Source organism: Brienomyrus brachyistius, chromosome 5 (assembly GCF_023856365.1).
Source record: "Brienomyrus brachyistius isolate T26 chromosome 5, BBRACH_0.4, whole genome shotgun sequence".
NCBI classification, from domain to species: Eukaryota; Metazoa; Chordata; class Actinopteri; order Osteoglossiformes; family Mormyridae; genus Brienomyrus; species Brienomyrus brachyistius.
In genome coordinates this window covers 22,147,258-22,166,968 of record NC_064537.1, presented here as the reverse complement: position 1 = coordinate 22,166,968, position 19,711 = coordinate 22,147,258, and the positions used below count along the sequence as shown (strand labels likewise).

Here is a 19,711-nt window from a genome sequence, read left to right as displayed (position 1 = left end):
TTTACGGCCAATTCCGCACAATTTAGTGGCAAAATATTATAGTGATCTATAATATATAATAACGTATGAAATGTTAAAACCAAAGGCCTAATAACTGAAAAAAATCTACATTTGCGGCAGGGGGCGAATATACCACGGGTTAATTATTAAAACGATTAATCCTACCAGACAGCTGGGGAAGACCCAAAGAAGTAAGGAAGACTGAAGCTACGGCACGAACAGCACAGTACGGATTTCTTCCTGTTATGTAAGAGAAACACTTTCGGAAAGCATGTACCAACCCCCACCAGCACGGTGTATAATTGTGACTGAATAGTGACAACGGTAAAACCTGAACGATCACCTTCATTCATAAGAAAATAACAAAAGAAATCCGTTTTAACCAAGTATCAACCTTTAAATGTATTCCACCAGAAGAAAATAAGGATCTGGGATAAATAAACGGCGATGATGTAATGGACTAATAAATAACAATATAACATTGTCAGGGTGCACAAAACAATACATCATTAATGAGCGCTTCTTATGTAGCCAAAGCACTTGGTAACTTTGTTTATTAATAGCATCATCACTGAAAAGAGACCTTATATAAATCTGATGCGGTGTTTTAAGATAATTGCGAAATGCGGAGATAAATCAAAGGCGAAAGCAGCGTCTTGTATGTAAATGAACCCTCCGCGCATCACTAACTGCTGGACGGGCTGCGATCCTGCGTGTGCCGGGGCTTCATCCTACCCCCCCTCGTCCCATCGACACCTCCATGCATGCAAACTTCAGCAACAGTGTCAGCTAAGCATATGTGCCTGGCATATTGTGCCATTCACAGCTATGAGCGCAGCAAAGGCACTGCGGAGGCTTTTGGAAAACAAAGCGGAAGATGTTATTTTAAAGCTTGGAAATCTGCTAAGCGTAGGACTGCTTTGGGCGGGGAAAACGACAGCGTTACATTATTTTCACGGGAAGAGAAACGTATAATTTGGGGCCACCTTTGCACTGCTTAGAACGAGTACGGATAAAATTAACTATAATAGCCATACTTGTATGAAGCACTAAATATATCATGTTTGCCTCAGCACAAAGTTGAAGCTTCTTAATATGGACGGTCTAGACAGGTATCCAGTTCATTAATACTCATGCATTTCAAAGCGAAAGTGTGTATATACACGCGCGCACACACGTCCACACACAAATATGCGCGCGCACTCACATTAATACAGAAATGGACCGCGGTTATAATTAACTTGCCCCTTTTGAAAGAATTAGAAGTTTTGGGTTTTGCTTCAGATGTGACTGATTTAATGTTATGATTTAAAGGCAAAACTCGCTGCTGTGGCTTAATTTAAGTAGTATTAAAAAAGAAATTAAAGTTTCCATAATCAAGGACGGAACAGCGCCGACAAGCAGTAAAACCCGACTTAACAGTAATGTAAATGTAACTTTAATTTTTTTTGTCTTTAATGACTGGAGCTGTGAAGGGCTTTACATGGGAATGGTTCTGTTAGGAAAGGGAGTGTGTTAGTAAAGGCGCTATTGGGGGGAATGATGGAAAGATTACTATCTGTTTTCATCCACCAGCTGCAGTAACACAAGAGAGTACACCCAAACACAACACTATTACTACTCCTATTAAAACTATTACTACTGATAGTAATTCATCACCACAATGATCGCCAGCATCGTCCACACCAGTTAACAAAGCCGTCTAAAATCCAACACTGCACCATCTGTGACGGTGCTGAAAACAACCTTCTCATAATACTGGCCCTCGAACAGCGTGAAACGGGGAGCGACCGTGAGCCAGGTGTCAGTGCGATTACTGAAACGGCAGGTTCGACCGTCCTCCGGGAGCCGACTGGGGGCACAGGGGACGGGACGGGACGGGATGGGCGGAGGACGGGGGGCCCGACTTTCGCGCAGGCAGCAGCTCACCCTATGTGGGATGCAGGCAGCTACCTCTCAGAATGTTAATTTATCATTGGAAGATGATGAATTAAACAATCAGATACATATTACTGATGCTGCATTGTAAAGGTGGAAGGCTCTGCAGAGGAGAGATTTCCATAAATCAGGGTTTATCTGATCAAGTTTATAATATAGCAAAACAGAAAGGTGAGTGGATGTACTGGGGGGGTAACTTATGTACGCCATTCTGTGTTTCTTTATGGGCTCTGTGACTGAAATTATAATGTCCACAGTGCCAATTTTCCACAGAATAAAACAACACCTTCCCCTCTTCTCAGAGACATTACAGAAATAGCACAGGAAAGCGACTAGGGAGGGAAAAAAGGTGTCAGAGAATGAAAATAAAACCAAGAAGTAAAAGTGAAATAAATAATGCTATGTTATATAGTACAACATGGAGGGAAATGCAAAGAAATGCATGTAGGAAGTGAACTGGGCTGGAACAGCCTGGGGGGGCTGTTGTCCTGCCACACCGGGGGGACAGGGGTGCTGCAGCCTGATCCTCACCCCCGCCCCATATGGTTGTCAGGAGCACCTGAGTGGGAAAAATGATCATGATTGTGAAACTGGCCGGATATTCCCACCCCCGTGTGTGTATGTGTAAGCACACAGTGCCGGCCTGGCGCGACGATGCACAGCACAGACCGGCCCCCTGCCAGTTCCCGGCACAGTTGAGCTCAGCCGGCTCCGCAGCATAGACGAGCCCCCCTCTGCCCGAATCCCCAGCACAGACAAGCCCCCCAGCAATCCCCAGCAAAGATAAGCATTTACTGGTCCCTAGCACAGACGAGCCCCCCCCTGATCCCCAGCGCAGATGAACCCCCCCCTCGCCAGCACAGACAATCCCCCGTCGGTCCTCAGCACGGACGAGCCCCCCCCTATCACGGACGCGCCCCCGCCAAAACACCACATCAGAGTACTGTTGTTCGCTGGCTTGCCAAGCCGAAGCTCCTCTGCTGATAAATGAACAGCAGCTCATGTGTTTTTCGAGACGGGGGGGGGGGGTGGGGTGGGGAGTGGGTTGATGTTTCTTCTTGCTGTCCTCAGTTCTGCTAATCTGGAGCACAATTCATTTCTGGGAATGCTTAATTGAATAGCCTGAGCTAAGCTTAATCAATGCTGAAAACAGCTCAGCAATTGAGTTAAAAATAAAACAAACAACGTTGTACCAAAAAAAAAAAGAAAGATGATTTTGTTGCATCGGATAGCTAGCTGTTAAGCCGATTAAAGGTGCTCAGAATGATATCAGAGTTAAAAATAAGTACTGGTGCTGACCTATCCAGATTTAGCAGTAACCTAGAGTAAAATCACAGTAATAGATTTGAAAATAACCATATTCATAAAAAGACGGAAGGTGGACGCGGGCTTCTGATTGGCTCCCGGCAGGGCTGGCCAGAGTCTGTGGGATGCTGTGTCGGGCTGGAGCCGGTCGCCACGGCGCTGAGCGCTGACACACACTCTTCTGTGCTCGGTCTCTGAGCATCGGGGTCACACGGCCTGCTACTGTTTATCGTGAAATTAATCGATACAAAGTAAAACTCGGGTTCATTTTTCTGTAGGGGGAATCGGGGATCGCTGTGAGGGACTGGCGACTGGGAAGTGCACAGCACTCAGCTGGAATTACGGCCCCAAATGCTGAACGGCTCACACACAACGTAGCTGGCAGTGCTGTGCAGTGAGAAGATGCACGCTTGTACATATCTCATACAATGTTCCTAAAAAGGGTTAGGGTTATAGTTTTAAGCCTGGCGCGCTATGGATGATCATTTTTAAGATTCAGAATTACTTACCTAAAAGATGGATTAATTAAATTCGGATCAGAACATAAGGTGTCATCCAGTGTTTCCCACGACTCTGACTGATTAGACTCACCGACTGTTTATTCTCAGATATATAATGAACAAGGTCACCGTCACTTAAGCTATTTTTCAAAACGGGAATTAAGAATCGACCGTAGAGGTTTACTGCCAGCTGATGAACACGCGAACAGTAGCGATCAAACAGGAAACAAGAAACTACAAAATGAATGAGTTTGTTGTGATTTATAATTTACCTCAGAGAGAGAAAAAAGAGACGGTTCCTGTATTTCTCTTTGTTCTGTAATTGGCTCGCTTTTCACATCACTGCTGCTACTCCCCAATATTTCCTTGGAACAGTAAAAAAAAAAAAATGATAGAGAAATGATATCTGAATTTTCAAAAACAAACAAAAAAAAAACAACAAAAAAGAAGAGTAACTATCTCAACAGGGAGAGAATGATGTGAAACACTTTAAACGCGACCCCCCCCTGCCCCCACCAATCTGAGTCCTGCCAGAAAAGAGGTCAATAACTGAGCTGTATTCCATTGGGGGGGGGGTCGTGGTGATAAGCCCCACTCCTGCAGGTTGATTCTTCAGCTGCACAGATTATAAGGAGGGCTTCTTGCCACCCCCTCACCCCCCCCCCCCATACAAATACAGGAAGTTAATACGGGGTAACGAGGAAAACCCATTTGTAAATTTAGGGTTTTCAGTTCTGCCCAGGCACACACTCCATTCCACTGAGTTACAGTGAAGGGGCGGGGGGGGGGGGGGGTTCCAGTGCTTTCTTGCAGACCTCCCCCAGCCACAAGCCCACGGGTTCTCCTACTGTCGTTAATAAACTGCGAACTGGACCCAGCCCCCTGAGCTGGGACAGAATGACGAGGGGCCATTATGCCCAGTCTGGGTCGATTCGTCGGTGGAGCGCTGAGACGAATGCCCTCCCCCTCCCCCCATCGGTGCAGCAGAAGACACAGACCTCCCGCAGTAGGGTGGCTGAGGCGGGGCTGCGCAGACGGTTTTGAAGATGAAACGGAAGAAATTAAGCAGTACCGAGCGAGAGAGACACATGGGGACAAGCATCCCGAAAGGGGTCCCAAGGAGCAGGCGCATGGTCGATACCGAGAATAAGACAACGGCACGTATTGTTTAACAATCTCGAATGTTGGTAAAGATTTCTCATCCCTGGGGAGGCCCGGGGTGCTTACACAAGCAGATTCGGCATGCCGTATTGACTGTAGGGGCAAAATCCCACCACCACCGTGAAAAAGGAGAAATGCTATATAGATGCAGGATGGACACACGCAGAACAGACACATGTAGGACAGACACATGTAGGACGGATGCTCAGGACAAGCATTCAGGATGGGCACATGCGGGACAGACACGCAGGACAGACATGCAGGACAGACACATGTAGGATGGATGTTCAGGACAGACTGATGCAGGACAAGAATTGCGGATGGACACATGCAGGACAGACACGCAGGATGGACACATGAGGGACAGCATGCAGGCTGGACACGGAGGACAGACACATGCAGGACGGTCGTGTTAAATGGGCCCTGGCGGCTGGCATTTAGTGGAAAGACAGATGATGCGACGATCGGTGTTCTGGAAAAGCACCAGTTCCTTCTGCTGGACAGTAGCACATCTTATGCCTCACTATTCACTGCAAACAAGTTTCGTTTGCAGAGAAAAAAATGTAAAGGGGTTTTAAAAAAATGGCAGGAACTGTGTATTTAACATATCAGTTCAGCAGCCTTTGTTTTTCTCAAGCAGTCTCTCTCTCTCTCTCTCTCTCTCTCTCACTCACTCACTCACACACATACACACACACACACACACACACACACACACACACACACACACTCCATCACCTCTTCTATACACCCGAGCCAGCAGCCACAGATTCGGCGAATCAGATGTGAAATCTCATGCCGTACGGTAAATGATGGCAGGGCTGGGGGGCTGACGTTTGGTAACCAGCTGTCCCGTGGGAGGGGTACAGCGTCGTAACGTCCACAGTGTGCTAACAAAAACAGCACGCCGGAGGTGAGTGAGTGCGGTGGACACAGGGCCATCCGGCTGCTACACACTCATGTCGGTGATGCACGAACGGTCAGGACCGATAGCCTATTGCCTGCCGTCAAACGTCTGCAGCTGATCGATTGTGCTTTTGCGATGCCCTCACTGGACGCCGATCTGACAGGAGGCCACCTGTGATTGTCACGCTCCCACATGTGTGCGGGGCGCCCTTTCCCAGAAGCGCAGGTGACCGTGCAAGGCAAAAAAAGAAGAAAAAAAAGATTCTCTGCACAAAAATAACATTTCTGCTATGTTTTATATAGTTACAGAATCAGTCTTTCATCATGGCATTTTGCATCATTTACAAAAATATATATTAAACAAAATTCATAGGAAACACTACAAGATATAAAACCAAACCCTATAATAAATTACTATTAAACTTCCAGTTATAAATGATACATGTAATATTAATACATATAATGTCTGTTAATCTGTTTTGCTAAATGCAGAGTAGCAGTTGTCACTATTTCACAGATATCCTGCCACTGTCCGGGGGAGGAACCAGTAAGGGTGAAAGCCGGCTGGGCCGCGTCGCCTGGGGGGGGACGACCACTGAGTGCTGCTCCCCTTCCACAGCCCGAAATATTATATTTGCGTTTTAAACAATAAGAACACGGAGCATAAGTAAAGCTAAATTTAAGAATATTTTTTCATCCATATATAATAAATATCACCTTATTCTAAAAGTTCAAGCAATTTAAATATATGAAAATATTTTCATTAGACAAATTCAGCATTTTTTTCCCCAAGTTTTGAGGGAAGAAATAATTTTTTATAATTTAATAATTTTATTTTACATATGAAATATAACTGACGATACTTGCACTATATTTATATATACGTTTTAAAAAGAGATTGTTTTTTGCAAACAAGGCCACTAAAAAGTAGACAACGTTAAGTGAATGATGTAAATTCAAAGACAAACTATGAACAAAATTAGTACATGAGCAAAGTGTAAACACAAAGCCACACACTAAGCCTGTCACGTGAAATTTGAACGGAGGATTGTGAATATAGGTGTTTATCTTTCAGACGTGGGGAACAGACTCTTCCGGAATGCAGCGTTTCACTGCACGATACCACATACAGTATATTTTGTTGCAATCACAGTATCAGACTTGGAAATCATTTAAAGGAGCCTTTCATAAAAGTCATTTAATAAAATCCAACAAATGAGCAAGGTGAAATCGATCCCGGCGTTTTTGCTGAGACACACCCGCGCGTGGGCACATCTGCACACACCAGTCCACCGCCGCCAACGCTACACACACACTCCGTGGACTCCTGCGGTCCCAGACACAGCGAAGCCAAGGTTCCCCCTGCGGGCACTGTCTGTGTCCCCCCCTAGGCCGAGCAGGCAGGGAGCCGAGCCCGTAAAGGTGTGGAGCCACCGCGATTTGGACCGGCCGTGCGCTGGGTTCCTCTCTGGTTCCTTATTATCTTTTATATGCTGGTAATAACGGGCCGCCTGAGGCGCTGGCTGCTGTCACACATGCTGCCGGTAGTAAAACAGGCTCAGGTCCCACCGCGGCCGCCACGGGACAGAACCCCCCACCCCTGTCTATTGTCCCCTCTACCATTGTACGGACATCTGTTACCGGACGGCTCGGCTGGCAGTGCGGCGGCCGGGGAAGTTTCATGCTTTTGGGGAGGGGTGCGACCCGTACCTTAGGAAGATCAGCACTACTGCCCCGATTATCCAATCAGACTCGCGACAGGACGGACGACCCGAAGAGAGCCTTTCTGAAAATGCGGCTGGAAAAGTTTCGGCCAAAAGAACCAGAGCATCACCCTCATATATCAGAGAGGGAGAATGAGATTCTCACAGCGCGGTGTGGCATCGCGACGGGAAACTGCGGGATAACAAGGTGCATGGGAAGGAGTCACGGGAAATTCCTTCTTTTTTTTTTTTTTTTCTTTTTCGGAAACGACACAGAGCGAGAACAAGTTGATCCCGAAGCAGCTGACTTCAGTATCCACGCAAAAGCGGCATTAACGAGAGAAAAAGACCCGAAACGGACTTAAGAAAGTAAGAAGGAGAAAAAGAAGAGGGAGATGACCCCAGCTAGGCTGGAGGGGTCATTCACAGAAGGGGGGGGGGTGGGAGGGGGGGGGGGGTTGAGGTTAGCTTGCAGGGGGGGCGGGGGGGTTGGAGGGGCGGGGACGGACGGCGAGACAAGCGGAGAACACAATGCCAGCGTGTGTCGCCGGGACGACGGCGGGGCGAAGCCGAGCGGGAGCCGGAGAGCGAGCCTTACCTCGGGAAGGTAGAGGAACGCCGGGGGACACTGCAGAGAGTGAGGTAGCATCCCAGAGCCGGAGAGCAGCAGGCAGCCCGAGTTGGCCATGGAGCACAGCATGTGGTAGCGGGATGTTTTGCGCATCAAGCTGGGAGATCCTTCTCTCTCTCTCTCTCTGAGGCTCAGGCTCACTCTCTCTGCTTCTCTCCCCCTCTCCCTCTTGCTCGTCCACTCTCTCACTCCCTCTCTGCCTCTCTCTCTTTCTTCTCTCCGGCCCCCGGTCGCTTCCCTTGCTATTGTTGTGCTTGTTCTCTGTTTTTCCCCCTTTCTCTCTCTTTCTCCGCTCTCCCTAATTCACCTGCCTTTCTGCAGCGGAGCGGGCGTTTCTTCGGACGTCTCCGGCCAGGCGCTGGGGGGGGGGGGCGGGACGCGGATACAGCGTGGGGCTCTCTCTCTTGCGGCCTCTGCTCTCGATGCTCCACTATTTACTTTGGGAGGAACATAAGCCAATATAAGCGTGAGGTGGCAGAAGGGGAGGTTCTGGGCAAACTGGGAGGGGTGGCGGCGCTGATGGGGGCGGGCGGGGGGGGGGAGGTTGTAAAGGAGGAAGGGGTGGAAAGGGAAAGGGGGGCGGAGAGTCTCCTGGGTATTCGAACATCAAACACTCGCCGTATGAAACCAAGGGGAATGTGTACAGCAGCTGATCCTGGGCGTTAACCCTTCGCGGGACAGGGGGAGGGGGTGGTAGGAGCGTCGAAAGGCAGACTTTAATTAGCTGCACCCCCATCGGCCCTGATGCGGTCCAAGGCTTGCAGACGCAGCCGGACACGATGCTGGGGGCATGGCGTAGGACGGGCCAGGCTTGCTGGCGTGATGGTACTCGTACACACCTCTTTGGGTCCACACCACTGCCTCTCAATCAGCCTTGCTAGCAAGAGGCTCATTTTTTATTTAAACTTTTCTGAGGATTCGGACAGCGAGGCGAGATGCGCTTATCGCTTCTATGGAAACTCAGCGGAGGCGCGGTGGCGTTTTCTAGCACATTCTATCTTCTTCTCCAGGCCATTATTTTGATTGCCCAGATTTGCTCGTTGGCACAGTTTATTCTGAGCAGGGAAGCGTTCAATTTAAAAGCATCGATGGCCATTATTGCCCCGATAATCTTCACCGTGCCTTGGTCTTAATTCAGATGGTTGGGAGGTCGCGTGTGTGGCACCGAGTCCACAGGAAGCGAAATGACTTATGAAGCGGTCCGACGTGAACGTACGGCCTTTTCTCGTGGGGTAATTATGTGCCTTACTCTGCTGTTTAAAGCAGAGACATGGCTGTTTACATCACGATGTCAAGATGCTCAAACAAACCAACCGGTGCGAATGAAATTTATGGGAAGGACATTGTCCAGCTGTACATGTGGAGAAGGTGCAGCTGCTTTAATTGATGGTTATTATTTTATCCCGGCTGAGACGGGAGGAGGCAAATGCTGGAGTCCGTGTAAATGGGGGGGGGTGGATCCACCGGCAGGTTTCTTCTTTCAGTCCAAAGACAACAGATGTGCCACATTGATGGGCGGCGTGACCCACACTGCAGCGCACACAACCGCCGGCCTCCCATTAAAGAGCCAGCCGGCACTGTGCCGGGGGAGGCCGGCACGCCAGGACGCCTGTGAACCCGCCAGGCGCCGCAAACCAGGCAGATCTAGATTTGGAAATGCAGTCCAGGAACGGCCTGCGACGCGACGGAGGGCTACATTTCCAGCTCAGAATGCGGAGCCTCACACACGTCGTTTCCTGCGCTCTGTACTGCGTCACTGCAAGGCTGTGCAAGGCCGGGTGCGCGGCCCTGCGAACTGCGAAGAGTCATAACATGTAACCTGTACTTGTAACATGTAACCTGTACTTGTAACATGTAACCCCCACCCCCGCTGAATGGACATGGATGTGGCTGCTGTGGTGCGAATGTAAAAGTGGTGTGTGTGTGTGTGTGTGTGTGTGTGTGTGTGTGTGTGTGTGTGTGTGTGTGTGTGTGTGTGTGTGTGTGTGTATGTGTGTGTGTGTGTGTGTATGTGTGTGTGTGTGTGTGTGTGTGTGTGTGTGTGTGTGTGAGTGTGTGTGTGTGTGTGTGTGTGTGTGTATGTGTGTGTGTGTGTGTGTGTGTGTGTGTGTGTGTGTGAGTGTGTGTGTGTGTGTGTGTGTGTGTGTGTGTGTGTGTGTGTGTGTGTGTGTGTATGTGTGTGTGTGTGTGTGTATGTGTGTGTGTGTGTGTGTGTGTGTGTGTGTGTGTGTGTGTGTGTGTGAGTGTGTGTGTGTGTGTGTGTGTGTGTGTGTGTGTGTGTGTGTGTGTGAGTGTGTGTGTGTGTGTGTGTGTGTGTGTGTGTGTGTGTGTGTGTGTATGTGTGTGTGTGTGTGAGTGTGTGTGTGTGTGTGTGAGTGTGTGTGTGTGTGTGTATGTGTGTGTGTGTGTGTGTGTGTGTGTGTGTGTGTGTGTGTGTGTGTGTATGTGTGTGTGTGTGTGTGTGTGTGTGTGTGTGTGTGTGTGTGTGTATGTGTGTGTGTGTGTGTGTGTGTGTGTGTGTGTGTGTGTGTATGTGTGTGTGTGTGTGTGTGTGTGTGTGTGTGTGTGTGTGTGTGAGTCCTGAGTTTTACGTGTATATATGATAACATCTGTATGGTTAATGATCCACGACGATGATCTGCTGACGCAGCCGCGCTTCCTGGGCCTTGTAAGCAGACTGCCCACGCCCCCCCCCCCCCCACCCCCCGAGCCCTGGCACACAGGACTGGCAGAGCCGCCGTCTTCCAAGGTGCTGTCAGGGGGCGCCGGTGAGGCATATGTGACTCCAAGCGACCCGCCGCTCGCTCACCTCCGCTTACATCTACTTGCCTCCATAAGGGGCCCAAATGAGGCAGCGTATAAGGAGGCAGTGAGCCTCCAGGAGAGCGGGGTGCCGTTTGGCCTCGGCCCTGACCCCAGTGGCCCCCACGCTTATGGCAGCTTGTCCCAGGGCCAAGGGAAAATGCCACGGGTTTCACTGTCCTTTCGGTGGGATCAAAGGCATTAGGAGGCGACAGCTGCGGTTTGTAAAGAAGCTGGGAGATTTAGTAGGGGTGGGAAGGTTGCGCTGGTCTGAGTATGTGAAACAGAGACAGAAACTGCAGTGTGATGGCTGACACCAGGGGGCGACACGGAGCCAAGCAGGTGCTGGTCCACGTCAACTGCCTTTCCATTCAGCATTTGACTTGCAGTTTGTGAACAGAACAGATAATCCCATATTAATAAGAAGTTCCACTTATGCAGCAAATGCTGGAGCATCTCGCTAAAAACAAGCGTCGCGACTAATGAAAGTCTTAATGAGCAAAGCAGCAGAATACTGCCAACGGACGCTAATCTGGCCCATGTTACAGTTAAACACACGGACGTGTCACCGTTTAAAACAAACACAGCAAACATTTCCCCAGCATATCTGGATGTAAGACTGAGAGCGTTTGTTAATTGACATGATGATTAACGAAGGGGCTCTGCCCTGTGCCCCCTCACTACAGCGGCCTAATGAGAAAAACAAAAGTGAAACCGACTCCTTTTCCACACAGCCAGATGGTGAGCTCCAGGAGGAAACCCCTTCCAGCACCAGGATGGGCTCCCCGGGACAACGATGAGGCCCTGGACGCTCTCACCTTCACCCTCGGGGGAGGGCGGCGATTCACACGCTCGGCCGCCCCTGTTGCGCTCCGGTGCCGGCGGTTCTGCTGAGCTGCGGCCCGCTCTCCCTGGCCCACCGGCACCCCGCCGGAACCGTGCCTGACACCGCCCTCCAGGCCTGCCTCTCCCAGGCCGCCTGCATTAAATTCATATTTGTAGAGACGGGACTCATGCCTCTGCCCTACACTCGTTAAAAAAAAAAAATACAGTAAAACCCAGTAACCTTTAACAAACTGCCCACGTCCGCCCTTGTGAGACGCCCCCCCACCCCCCCGGATGAGATCTCCGCTCGAGGCTTCCTCTGTCCTTACACTTAATTAAGGTGTAAAGAAGGGCCGCCCCGGCCCGTGTTTCCGCGCTGATCTGAGTAATTATGAATATTAATGCCATGGGGGCTGTGCAGTCACGGCGACACGGTGACAACAATGAGATTCCCACCGCTTAGGTGCCAAATCAACACCGTCTACCCAGCAGCCATTGTTGACTGTCAACAGAACAGAGGAGTGCTGTTAGAGTGGGGGGGACTCGCAACCCCCATGCTACACGCTTAATGGCTAGTAATTAAAAATGAATTACGACGGGGATGATCGGCACGCTGTTCTCAGCACTGCTCCCTCAAACGCAAAGTGACATCGTCTCCCTGGAAATGGATTCTGGGAAAGGATTTTAACCTGTATCAATCAGCTTAACGTGCACCAGTCAACTTAACGTCACGCCGAGGAGCTACCGCGAGACGTTTCGCAGTAGCCTTCTTATCATCTCATGATAAGAGGGGCCCGGCGTTCGCTGCCCCGCCCTGTTGGGGATGACGTCCACCTGATGCACAGTGCAGGTACAGAACCACTGTACCACTATCCAGGAAAAGGACTTATTGGGGAACGATCAAGTGAGCCCAGCGTACAGGCAGTTAGCAGACTGGGTTCCAGTAGTTATGTTTTGTGTTTTTAATTGAAACATCACAGGTGAACATAAACCCCAAAGTCTGACCAAGAGGCATCCCAATAAAACCAGCAAAGCTCCAGTTAACAGGTTGATGGTCACGTCCTGCATTTTCTGCCGGTACCGATTCTCAGCCCCAGCATCTGAAGGTCACCTCCGGAGCCAGGCCAGGTCAGAGCAAGTGACATAATCATGCAGAGCAATGGGAGAGCTGGGGGGGGAGCAGGGAGCGATGCCCCCAAAGGGCTTAGCCGCCTGCTCTGAGGTCACGCCCCCCTCAGTTGGGGAGGGACCTCATCGGTTCTCCCCACGGAGCAGGATATCAGGCGAAAAACAAGAAACGTGGGAGGTGAGCAGCGAAAAATTGAAACCTGGGGGGGGGGCAGACTAGGCCATGGCGGCGGTGGGTGGTGGTCCTTCTTGACCTGCCTCTCCCCTGACTGTGGGGGGGCACGCGGAGAGCATGGGGATCAGGCATAACGCAGGCCAACCCCGGCTAACCGAATGGAATCACGGAATCAGACGGGCCATGAAACATTGGCGTGCGCAGGGCATGCACTGGAGGTCCAGGAAGGAGGTCCACTGTGAAGCGGCCAACAGGCAAGCGAGGGGAGCAGCCCTCTCCTGTCCTTCATGCTCAGAGGTGACGAATTCCGCACATCTGTGCTAATTAATTAATAAGCCCATTAAAAAGCGCCTAAGGTCTGTCGCGCCGCCGCTCCTTTAAAACGTGCTGGTGTCCGTCCCGTCGGCTCATCTTACCAGTGACAAATCACTGCACATTGGGAGTTCAAGACAACTGTTCCCCTCTGCCGTTACCAATGATTCCCCCATCCAAACACCCACCCACTCGATGACATCAAACGATCACGCCACGCCGAGACGCTGTCTCCCTGTCGTCCTGGCTTTTCTGCCCTTTTCCTTCCTCACAGAATATTCTAGTTAAAATCTGATGCAGGGAAAGGAAATGCATACATGTAACACGTACATCAAAAGATGACCTCGCGGTTCAGAAGAGCACACGGCCAAACCCACTCAGCGTGCTGACCTCCCACAACATCTTCTGGTCTAGATGGGAATGGATGCTCTTCTCCAGGAAATGACCACAGGGAAACTGCGGTTTCCTTTAATATGGTCAATGGTGGAGCTCAGCCCCATCAAAGTGCAGTACATGAGATGGTCACATTAAGCCGTGTACATCAGGGTGTGGGATGGCTGCCTGTGTAATTCTGCTAATACTGATATCAACGTGGTAAAAAAAGTTCCACGGGAAGTTTTAATTTTCTTTGCAGGCTATATGAGATTTTAAAAGCCACATGACATTGAGGCTTCAAAGCAGCAGAACCTTAACTTCAAAGATGGTTTGAACTTATTGAAATATTTATCTTTTTTACTCTCATGACAGATACTTTCTTGTTTATTGACACAATGCAAAACCACAAGGTGAGCTATGGGGAAGGATTCTTTTTGTGTGTCCGGGGGGGCGGGGGCAGTAGTGGTGGTGGTGATGGGGGGTTGTATTTAAAATACAGGAGAGTATAAAAGGTACAAAATTCCTCAGAGAGGTGGTCATACATTACAACCTTATGCAAAAGACCACGGGTGTCTACTTGAAAGTCACTTTCAAAAGCTGTGTCCCAACTGAAGGAGCCGCATTTGAAATTAGGACTGTTCATCGCTATCAAGGAAGGATAAAACTCCGCGGAGGGGCTTATACATTAGCAATTCTCCCATACACACCCCCTTAGGTGTATGTCCTTTACCGGCTGGAATATCAGTCTGGAGCAAAGTCAGTCCTCTGCACCCAAACGACGAAAACCTTCTTGAGAATTCAGATCTCTCAAACTCGCATTTCTATTAAACTGGGAATCTGTCGGCTGTGTTTAACCTTATTGTATTTACAAAAGTCACACGGTTCCCTGGTGAAAATTGGCTTCAGACGAGTTTTTGGACAGTTGAACTAGTCTGCCGTTCCTCGCTGGAAGATTGGGAGGCAGATCAGAGCTACTATTTTTAACCTAGACCAACAGATCTGCTGGTGAATAATGCAGACCCGTTAAGCCACACAAGAGCCGGTGGGAAACTCCAGCGCAAAGATCCTAGCGGAGTGCACGATATCGAGGGAACGGTCTGTGAATCTCCTGAAAGGTACACTATGATCTCTGCTCCCTGTTAGTATGGGGGGCGGTTTTTACGGATAGACACAAGGAGATGCTTGCACCTTACACCTTGCTGACATCCGTTAAGGCGCTTTCCCATGTCCAACACTCCCCCCAAACACTGAAAGACAGACGATGATTAGCGTTGCCGCCCTCCCCTCCCCCAAGCTCCCGCCGACGATGAGCATCGGCTCTCTATCTTTCCTCACAGTGCGGTACAGCTGCTGTGTGGTCAGAAATGCCCCTCTCCCACCACCTTATTCTCCGACGTGGGGACGCGTGATGTTGGCGTGCAGATACGCAAAGCCTCGTCTATGAAACTCTTATGACTAATGATCTTGAAATCTATACAATTGCGTACGCAGCCCATTCTCATCACGCTACCAGAACGTGAGCGTTCCCATGGAAAAAAAATCACAGGCTATTTTGGTTGAGGAAACTAAGCCTTCATATGGCTATTTAAAAAAAAATTAAACAGCAAAAGTTCGTTAATGCCCACAGCTCAGAGCACATAATCCGGTAATTACTACAAATCCTGTAACCCTCCTTGGAGCAGGCTGACTTTTTAAAGTAAATTAATATGCTGCAGTCATAACAGTTCCTATCCTTGTAATTTGAAATACATGTATTTGCACACTAATTATAAACTTCATTGGTCAACCTAAAACAAACTGTCAGGTGGCAACTTCCTGCGTACAGGTCTGTCACCGGCGAAGGAATTGGAAACGCAATTACGGGTAAACACTTGTCACGCTCTGTTCAGCTCTCACAGTAAAAATGTGACATTTTACAGCATGTTAATACGCGTCGGTCCTCATACTGATGTTTTTCTCAACACTGCAGAGTTCCTCTTTCGGTTCATCTCTTTTACTGACTGTATTCCTCTAAGGACATCGAGGAACTTTTCGCGGAATGAAAATGCGGCAGCAGCGCGGTTACTGATGCTCTTCCTTTGTTTGTTAAGTTCAGTGTTCGCTGGCTAATCTCTGTTAATTTCTCAGACCCAGTGATCTAATTGCTGCGAGTCGGGACTTCTGCACTTGTGAGACCCGTGCGATATTCTCTCAGTCGTCTCTGACTGATCTGGCGTATGACGTTGCGTGGTGCTATTATGCTTAGCTTAACAAAAACGCTAGTTATTTATAGATGTGTTGTGTGTATGTATGCACCGCTAGGCTAGAAGTCAGTTAAAAGGCTTTCAAAAGAATAGAGGGTCTCCAAAGAGCTGGAGACATATAAACACTCCGTTTGTTTGAATACAGGGGAAGGATGGAGACACAGTGCTACAGGCAGCAATTACGGCAACGGGGCAAATCTGACACGGTACGAGACCCACTGGGACTGCTGTGATATTTGGGGGTCATTTTGAAGCTGTGTCGTGTGTGCGTGTGTGTGCCATTAACTTTGAAAGGAGCTTGACTCTCCGAAGCCATTTTCTCACACTCAAAAACACACAGAAAGAGCCAATCAAAAACAGCAGCGGCTTCAGTAGGCTTCAACCATATATATTTATATGCGTATGTATTATAAATTGTAACTGACCACAAACAATGCAGATTGGCTGCTGGGAGATTTTTGGTTAAGAATCCAAATGTATTCTAACAATCTAGCATGAATTTCCATCCATTCAGTCTATCCTGCTCTGGGCTGCATGAATTTAAATATTGTAAGTATATATAAAATATATTCGTCATGTAGCCAAACTGTGTGAAATACACTGAGAAGATGGAGTTCAGGCCTGTTTAAGCAGTTTAGGTATAAACCAAAATCAGACGTTCACTGGCTGGCTCACAACAGCCGCCTCCTTCGAAAAATAAAGATTTTGTGCAGAAATATGAGAGAAAGAAGCTTGGTAAGGTGTTCACCAACAAAGCGTGGCAAGAGCGTTCACTCAAACTCCATTAGAAGACTACAGTGCTAAACTATCCTCAAGGCAAACTGGAACTATTTCTGGCAGCCATGTTTGCTTATATGTTGCCAAAGATGCAATTAGTGCACAGCACGGACATTTAAAGGGAGAGTGATGGAGCGGCAGGCAGTGCCCTGATGGAGCACGCGTCGCATTCACACGTAGATGAGGTACCTTGGCTGCTCATAAGCACGCAGCTGCATTTCCATTCAGAGAAACCTGTCAGGGAGCAGTGCACAGATCTGCCTGTGCAGGAGCAGCCGCTCACGTCTCCGGGAGATTTTTTAAAAAGCAGAGGATCCGATACGGCAGAAGCTGTGGGTTCTAGGTGCGGGGGTTGGCCTACAGGCACTGGCAGAGGGTTAGTGGGCAAAGCACCTCCTGCCAATCAATCAATCAATCAAATCTGACAGGTGTGAGTGCAATTTTATAGGTGGGCTGTCATACAGCACTAGTTAGGACACACTTATTTTCCAGAGGGAGCATACAAATCTGAAATAGTGAAAAGTACAAAAACTGGAAAATTATTCCAGGACCTCAGGAAATAGCTGGTTAAATACAATAATATCATGAAATACAAACCCGCAATCCAGTTTCCAGACTTCTCTAAGTAACTTCCACCCGACTTGGTGACATCTTTAGTGAAACATGATGCACTCTAAACTATCCAGTGCACATTCATTAGTTAAAATTTATCTACAAACTTGAGCCTTGACCCTCAGCAACGTTCGGTTAGAATTCATTTAAATATCAGAAATATGTCATGCACACGTCACCAAACTGTCATTTTTAGGGCTGAACCAATTTTTTGTGTTCTGTTGTCTATGCCTTGATTAAAGACCTCTCATGTGAAGTCATAGAAGCTCTTTGTGTGTCATAGTAAATTAAGGCGAAACTTTCATTTTACCTCTGTGTTTTTTTTTTTAAGGGAATCAAATATACCGCCTATCGCTTCAAACAAAAATACTTGGTAATAAATGATACTTACAAACCTAGAAGCTCGCAAATCCCCCCCCCCCCCCCCCCCCGATGAACCATCTAAGGAATGGCTCTGAAGGAAAATGAAAAACCACAGTGGTGCCTGCAAGAAAGAAAATATGCTGCTCTGGTAATGTTCATTAAACAAAAAGGCCAGGAAGTGAAGGTGGTTTGATGGTGCGGTAGGGAGGTCAGACCTCGGTAACACGATACTTCCTTACTGCAGACGCTGGTCTGAGTGCACTCGTGGATTCTGCACAAAAATCTACAGACTGTAAAAGTACACTAACACATCAAATCATTTAGTTATTTATTTTGGGGGGGGGGAGTGGTGGTTCAATTCTCTACATTTTAAAAAAAGTTTAATACATAATAAAAGATTAATTCTTGGAAATGAGCAAGCAGTGGCAGCAGAGAGTTAATCACTGCAAAGCCAGCTGGGCAGCACAGGTGCAGTGCAGTTAGTGTGGGTGCAGTTAGTGTGTTACTTTGGGTCAATTATTCAAAGTGTTCAGCAGACCCTCATGGCTGCCCATGGTTTACCGTATATGAAGATGTTCTGGGACTGAAAAGATGCCAGGAAAGCTACAGAAACCCGTCTAATTAAAGAGGTGGGATTGCAGTTAGGCAGCAGGGCTTATCCGTCAGTCTGAGGTAGGTCTTAGCAAAACAATAGCAGCAAAATGGCTTTTTTTTGTGAAGGATGGGGTATTACAATAGACCATGCAGGCATATTATGAGTGTATGCCTTAGCTTTCTAGTAGGAACGCCCGGCAAGAACACATCAGGCTACCCACAGCTGAGATGACTTCTGATTCTCTACGCCTCAGAGGCTCAAGAACATCCTGAATGGTTCATCAACCCTCGCGGACCTCACATCAGCATGTGGAGGAAGCGGGCGGTTCGCGCGGAGGTCGGAACCGAAACAGAGCCCTTGGCGAAGGACGGCGAGGCCTTCGCTCACTCGCTCGTTTGCTCGCTCTCTCATGGAGGAACAGTGTGGAATTCATGATATTGTGCAATTTGAGGCTTATCTGGGGCTTCAGGTAGGGAAACACCACAGCGGGACTGCGGGGTTGCCGGGACGATCCTGATTGGCTGCCCAGCTACAGACGCATTAATGCTACAGATATGCGATGCTGCAACCAGGATTCTGATATGGAAGGCTGAAATAAACACAATGCTGAGGCGACTAATTAAAGAGGCTTAACGGCGATGACCGTGGCTCTCCGCCTGCCAGGAAGAATGCCGCACCGCCAACGTCTCGCTAATATCAACCTCCCTGCACGTTGTTGTGCGGACCGATCCCTCTTCTGTAATTTAACAAAACCAAATTAGTTTGGAGATTCAGACCTCATGCCGAGCAGGATTTTATTAGCGGAGAACGTAACACATTATGACTCAAGTAAAATGAGTTTATTATGAAATGATTAAAAATATAATTGCTAGCTAATTATCTTACCGTTTAGCAGGCATCTTGGTTGTATTTTGGATTATTAGATTTGGTGTGTACATGTACTATTTAAATGATACAAACTAATTAGCGTCTCATGATTGATATGTCCGTTGTACTCTTTTTACGGTGTGCTTAAAAGATTTGAAATACTTGGAAAACGTGTGGAATGAAGCACGGGGTAAAAACTCCTTTCACATTAAAGACGCAATTAGCTACCGACTCCATCCCTCCATGTTGGTTCCACACACATGCAGTGTAACAGCACCGCTTCGTGTTTCTTAATGGAGAATCGTGGGGGAATCGCGTTCTACCACACAGTGAAACGTGAAGACACCAGAAGGGGGGGGAGAAAGAACTGTGATGGCCCACGGCAAGAGGCAGGGAAGGAGGAGCGAAGCATGTTGGGATCTTGAGCTTCAGGACACTCATGCAGCGCTCTCATCCTCCAGCGCTGGGGTCGTGGGGTCACTAGGAGCTGGGC

At 48.5% G+C, this 19,711-nt stretch overlaps 1 protein-coding gene across 6 annotated transcripts in view; it reads right to left on the bottom strand.

Moving 5' to 3' along the window:
* The window catches only part of rbfox3a (RNA binding fox-1 homolog 3a), a 421,773-nt gene that overhangs the window by 91,328 nt on the left and 310,734 nt on the right, over positions 1 to 19,711 (bottom strand). The window contains exon 1 of one of the 6 annotated variants that reach the window (XM_049015630.1): positions 8,112 to 8,512. The exons of the other annotated variants lie outside the window; for them this stretch is intronic. Coding sequence (XP_048871587.1) covers positions 8,112 to 8,237 — 126 coding nt within the window. The 5' untranslated portion in view covers positions 8,238 to 8,512. Of the gene's footprint in view, positions 1 to 8,111; positions 8,513 to 19,711 lie in introns of those variants that run through there. 6 annotated transcript variants of the gene reach the window in all.